The sequence below is a fragment of the Zonotrichia leucophrys genome, chromosome 7 (genome assembly GCF_028769735.1).
Source record: "Zonotrichia leucophrys gambelii isolate GWCS_2022_RI chromosome 7, RI_Zleu_2.0, whole genome shotgun sequence".
Lineage (NCBI taxonomy): Eukaryota > Metazoa > Chordata > Aves > Passeriformes > Passerellidae > Zonotrichia > Zonotrichia leucophrys.
In genome coordinates, this window is record NC_088177.1 from 9,562,181 (window position 1) to 9,568,180 (window position 6,000).

Below are 6,000 nucleotides of genomic sequence, written 5' to 3' on the forward strand. Positions count from 1 at the left end.
CCTGTCTCCAACTGCTTGCGCTGCTCTCCCTGGCACTTTGGGTTCAGCTTTGTATTTTGGGTGGCCCAGCAGCCACACAAGCTCAAGAGCATCCCCTGGTTCCCCGTCCAGAGGAGCACAGGTGCTGTGGAGAGTGCTGAGGGCTCAGGTGGAGCTGGCAGCCTTTGCTGTCGCCTCCCCCATGTGTTTGTGCTGATGCTGAGGATGGAGGGAGGGAGGCAGGCACCAAACAGGGCCTCTTCCAAGTCACCAGCTGGCCAGCAAAGCACAGACCCACCGGCCAAGGTGGTGAGTCAGCTGTTGGCAAGGGGCGCTCCTCATTTTCTCCTGTTCCTCATTCTGCTTTAGAACAAGTGTTTTATCTGTTGGAAGAATGAAATATCTGTGTGTGAGACCCAGTGAAAATAACCACCCCGGTGGTCTAGGGGGTGAGCCAGGGCAAAAGCTTCCCATCCATCCCACTTCCACCACACTCCATGGCAGCCTGCCCGTGGGGTGCTGTCTCCTCAGAGGGGGATGGTGTATGGAGGAAGCCAGCCCATCCTGCTGCTCTTAGCTCCTCTGTGGAGCTGCAGGAGAAGCTGGAGCATGAGGAGAGTTTCTTCATGAGGAGAAGATGGAGGCACAGCAGCAGCAGAATCACGTTGACCAAGACTGAGAAATCCATCCCAGGCCAACAAGGCTGTGGGGTTCAGACACCTGGGGAAGGCCAGGGAGTGTGACAGCATCCTGGACACAGAAATGGCTTTGCACAGTGCCTGCAGATCACGGCTGCCCTGAATTCCCCTGGTCTCTCTGTGTGTGTGTGCTTCCTGTGCCGTTCCCCACCTCCACAGAGAGAGTGCTGCCAAAAATAGCAAATGCCAGGTTGGGTCTGCCAGATGCTGCTGAGCTCAAAGGCTGCTGCAGAGGGGGAGCAGACTGCAGCAATACCTCTGCACCCATCCCCACACCAGCAAACCCACGGACAGCACCCCTTCTGAGTACCGTCCCCATCCCAGCCCAGTGCCAGGCATCCATCACCCAGCCGGGCTGCAGGAAGGCCACCCCAGGAATCAGGGCTGAGGCAGAAGAGGCTGGATGTGAGTGTTGCTCTGGCACCAGGCAGGTGTCTGAGATGCTGTGTCAAGGCTTGTGCTGCCATGAGCATCTGTGCTCATGGGAGTGCTGCAGGGAATGCTGGATGTGGCCGCAGGGGGATAAGGGACAGTCCGAGTAGCAGCAGTCACTGGGTCACCTCACAGGAGCACTGCACAGTCACAGAATCCAGGAATATCTTCAGCTGGAAGGGATCCACAAAGATCATCGAGTCCAGCTCCTGACACTGCACAGGACAACATGGAGCATCCCTCCTCCTGGCTTTCTCCTTGACTTCACAACTTTTCTTTGGGGCTCACATTGCCAAGCTTATTTTGCAAATTTAAAAAGGAAAAAAAAAAAAAAAGCTAAAACTGCAGTGTTATGTGGGAATCGGCTTATCCTTCATCATCTGGGCTTGTGCTAACTTTGGAGAAAGAGGTGTTGAAACCATTGCAGCATGTCCTGGGAGCATGTTAATATCAACAAGGATAACAACAAAATTACAAAGAATGTATCAAACTCAGCTTTGATTTCCTTGGGATGACTCAAAAGGAGATTTGCTGTTTTCTTTGGAAGGAGCCTCAGTGTTTTGCTTTGATTTGTGATAGGTCTTGGGCTTCCATTTTAGATTAACTTAAAATACTGTGATGATGTGTCCATAGCTGTGCCACTGGGAAAAAAACTCGAATATTGCAGTGAATATTCAGTACGAGGAGAATGTCCCAGTTAATCAACTGAACAGCTTTAGTACATTGCTTTTCTCTCCCAAAACAATGCAGTGTTATCCAGCCAGAATGATTTAACATTTCTGGAAGCAACCAACTCAGTCAAACTCTTCAGAAATGAGTTATTTAGGGGGATATTTTGACTTTGACTGGAAAGTATTGGTCCAATGCCTCCTCCTGTCTCTGGAGCGTGGGGGTCTCCATCAGAGAGGGGCCAGTTGAGGTCTGTGCTCAGCCCTTTAGCCTCAGCTGAAGGTCCCCACTCCCCCCGCATATCCTTATCGTGCTCCCAAAATTGTTTGGAGTATTGTTCTGTGCATTTTTTCCCTCTGTGCATTTTTTCCCTGTACAGAATAGGGCTGAAAAAAAATAGACTGTTTCCCCTAAGGGAAAGTGACTTTCACCGGGGAGACTCTTTAAATTTCATACTCTCTTTGAACTGTTATTCCAGCATTTGTTATTGTATCCATGCTAGTCACTTTTAATTATATTAATTATATTAATTCCCAGTTTATGCTCCATTACCAAGGGTAATTTCCAGCCTCCTGTATGGGCAGAGGTAGAGTTTCTGGGGGAATCTCTGTGTGGAGCGGCAGGGATGAATGCTTAGTCCCATTTGCTCCCTGGCCACAGGGATGGAAGGCATCTCCCCCAGCCCTGCCTGGCGGCAGCGCCCGCCTCCGGCTAGTCACTAGATGTCCCCATTGCCCAGCTTTTCACGGATCATGCCCAGCCGCGCCGGGATGCGGGCGGCGCTGCGGTGTCCGTGCTTCCAGCCGCCGCTCCGCTGCGTGCCGGGGACAGACAGACACCCGCGCTGCGGGCAGGGAGCGGGCTTGGTGTGTGTGTGTTCCGTGACATCGGTGACGGCAGCGACATCCCGCGCCGTGCCCCTCGGCACGAACGTGGAGCCAGCCCACACGGGCAAGGACGTGTGCCGAGCGGCTCCCTGGCCATGGGCGGCACAAGCCCCCCCTTATGGTGCCCGAGCCCCTCTGACTGGCACAAGGACAAGGTCTTGCCGGGGAGGCCACAGGGGTCTGTGAGCCCCAGGGAGGCATTCCCAAGCCGGCTGCTCTGTGCCTTGGCTGGCGGCAGGAGCCCCTGCAGCTGCCGGAATGGCTTGCAGAAAGGTCGTGGTCTCCATGCAGTCCCCCTGCTCCCATGCTGGATGTTACAGGGAGCTGGGGACTCTGCTGAGAGGGATATTTTTGCTTTCCCTTCAGAAGGAATGCAGCTGCAGATCCTGATCTGCTGTGCTATGCAGCGAGCCCCAGGCCCCTGTCCAAAGGGTAACGTGGCAGTGACTTTTAGGAAGTACTGAATGTACCAGATGTGCAACTCCCTCCACCCAGATGTGCAGCCCTCCTCCGACTGCCCCAGCGCCCTTGTCCTGCAAAGAGGAAGATGACGCTCCAGATTGCTCCAAAAGCATCCCAGAGATCAAATACAGCCAAGTTCAAAGCCAGGCTGGCTCTGGATTCCCACACTTGTGTTTAGGCAGTTTAACCACAGTGATGTCTCTTCCCAGAAATGATGATCAAGTCCACTCTGCACAACAGGAAGAAAATCAGCCAGGAGATGGGGATGAAGACGGAGCAGTGGGAGGAGGCTTTGTGTGTGAGCCCTGTGCTGAACAGCAGAACTGTGGCTGATTTAGGACACACGTGCTGTTTGGGATCAAAGAATTGCTTTGATCCCAAAAGGATAGGCTGGGATGTGCATGAGGACTGGAATATTTGAAGCACACTTGGAGCGCATGTCCTGGTTGTCTGCAGGCAGTGTCACTGTTTGTCCCTGGAGAAAGCCTGTGTCTGAGAGAATTTGTGTCTGGATCAAATGGGATGAGTGGCACTTGTCTCTGGAGCTTCTCTGGGTTTTCTTGTGTCCAATGGGGCTGGGTAGCACAGGATGCCCCATGGGAGCATAGGCACGTGGAGGGTGTGAGATGCTCTGTGGGCACAGTGGTGATGGGCCAGCAGCCAGCTGGCAGCGTTGCCAGGCCCAGAGAGCCCTGAGGGATGGGGCAGCATCGCCCCAGAACTGAGGGCTGCATGCACAGCTTGGGATCAAACCACAACCCATATCCAACAGGATTTCCCAGTGCAAAGAGGAGCAGGCCATAATGTGCTCACCCAAAACCAGTCAGCTAGCGGTGTGGAGGGTTTTTTGGTGGGAGGACATTGCAGTGATGTAACCTGACACTGCTGCTGCAGCTGGTGATGTGGTTTTCCCAAGGGATGCTGCTCCATGCAGCACGAAGCCATGCTCCCAAATCTCTTACAGGAGCACTGCAAAGGAGCTGTCAGTAAAAAGCCAGTTAAAAATGCAAACCCAGAGAAACTGCCATTTCTATGCTTAAAACAATTTTTCAGTTGCAGAGTAAAATTTATTCTTGTTGCAAGTAGATCTCCCCTCAACATATTTTGGGCTGAAGTGTGATTTCCAGAGGCAGGGTGGTGCAGTGCAGCACCAGGCAGAGGTTGTAGGGAATGTGTGCCCCTCCCCAGTGCTTCTCTCTCAGCTGCCTGTCACAGCTGTGCCCTTGCTCATCGCCCCCAAGCCTTGCTGATGAGGTCCAGCAGAACCAGCTCTCCACAGTCACTATCCCTGCAGCCATGGGTTTGTAGGGCAGAGAAAGGGCAGATCCTCAGCCCAGCAACAGCCTCAGTGTGTTCAGATGGCTTCTCTGAATCTCCCAAAAGGCCACTCTCAGCCCTCAGCGAGAACCCATGAGGCAAATGCAGCATGCCGGGCAACCACCTGGGCTCACCTGGCAGCCCAGCTCATGCTGGATGTGAAAAAAAGGGAGATTTGTTGTGGTGCAGCAAAGCTCTGTGTGGGCATGGCTCCTCCAGCTTGGCTTTTTGGGGTGTGGGTGATTTCAGCCTCACACTGATCTGCCAGAGGCCCTCAGCTGTGCTAATGCAGCAAAACCTCTGATTGAGGTTGTGGGGGCCTGTCACTGGTCAGAGTAACCCCGAGAAATGTCAGAAAGTCTCTTTTCCCAGCCTGGTGCTTGAAAGAGGAGTCAGAGCTCTTTAGTTCTCGGTCTCAAGGTTGTTTATTGCTCCTTATCTATAAATTTTTTTCTCCTGACCAGCTGAGTTCAGCAAGACAGTCCAGGCACTCTGCCTGCCCCCAGGGTGGAGTTACGTCTTTATACTAACAACTACATATACAACATTTACAATTACTTTCCTACCTATCACCTGTGTTAGACAGTGAGCTTCTACTCTAAACCAATCTGAAAGTACCAACATCACAGCAGAAGATGGAGGCCAAGAAGAATAAGGAGAAAGGCTGGACATGCCCAGATCCCTCCATCTTGCCCCCTGAATCCCCATTCTAGAAACCCCAAAATCTACTTTTTCACCACGAGATAAATTCACTATCATACTTCTTAATTTGTCATGGTTGCTCAGGGTGTTGAAGCAGCCTGAGAGGCCAGGAGGTGCCGGTGCGGGAGCCTTGGCTGAGCCCTGACCATCTCCCTTGCTTGCCCCCAGCTCTGCAGACCCTGACCCCCACGGGAGGAACACCTTCACCACCTGACCTGGTGCCAATGGCTGATGCTTGAGCCCCCTCCGAAGATGCTGCCGGCTTCCTGCGAGCTTCTCTCGCTCCTTCGTGGCACCCTTGGGGCCGCTGCCCTCGCCCCCACCTGCGGCTGTCCAGACCCTGCTCCCTCGGCCGGGGCGTGGGGCAGCAGCGGGCTTGGGGGCTGGGGCAGCAGGTCTCAGGAGGACAGCAGCATGCAGCCAGCGTGCAGCGGTTCCCAGTGTGAGCCACTGCTCCCCACCGCCCTCATCTGCGCTTCCTCATCGCCCCTCACGCCCCTGATGCTTCGCGATGTATTTCGTGGCTTATCCGTGTCATTGCAATAAAGCTTTTGTTGCTTGAAGTGCCCTCCGTGGTGAGTGGAATGAGGCTGGGGAGCAAGCCAGGGTTTGGGCAGTGGGGCACCCACAAGGAGGGACGTGGGGTGCTGGGGTGCACCCGTAGCACAAAAGCCTCGGTGCCCCCAGAATGGCTAATGGGGAAACTCAGCCCGTGAAGCAAAACGTGGTTTGGGAAATGGGCCTCAGAGCCCTGGCTCCACTCAGCATCAGGAAATGATCCCACATGGGAGCAGGGCTGCCAGGAGGGAGGGGGAATGGGGGAGCACTGCACAGAGAATCCAGAGTGTTCCTGA

General features: G+C 54.0%; 1 protein-coding gene across 16 annotated transcripts in view; it reads left to right on the plus strand.

The window, feature by feature from the left end:
- Nucleotides 1-5,701, plus strand: part of PCBP3 (poly(rC) binding protein 3) — a 44,014-nt gene extending 38,313 nt beyond the window's left edge. For 12 of the 16 annotated variants that reach the window (XM_064718508.1, XM_064718509.1, XM_064718496.1 and 9 more), the window contains one exon: nucleotides 5,315-5,701. In XM_064718508.1, the coding sequence (XP_064574578.1) occupies nucleotides 5,315-5,360 (46 nt within the window). In that variant the 3' untranslated portion in view covers nucleotides 5,361-5,701. The remainder of the gene's footprint in view (nucleotides 1-5,314) is intronic. The other 4 variants (XM_064718513.1, XM_064718514.1, XM_064718503.1 and 1 more) reach the window with 2 other exon arrangements.
- The last annotated feature ends 299 nt before the right edge of the window (nucleotides 5,702-6,000 follow it).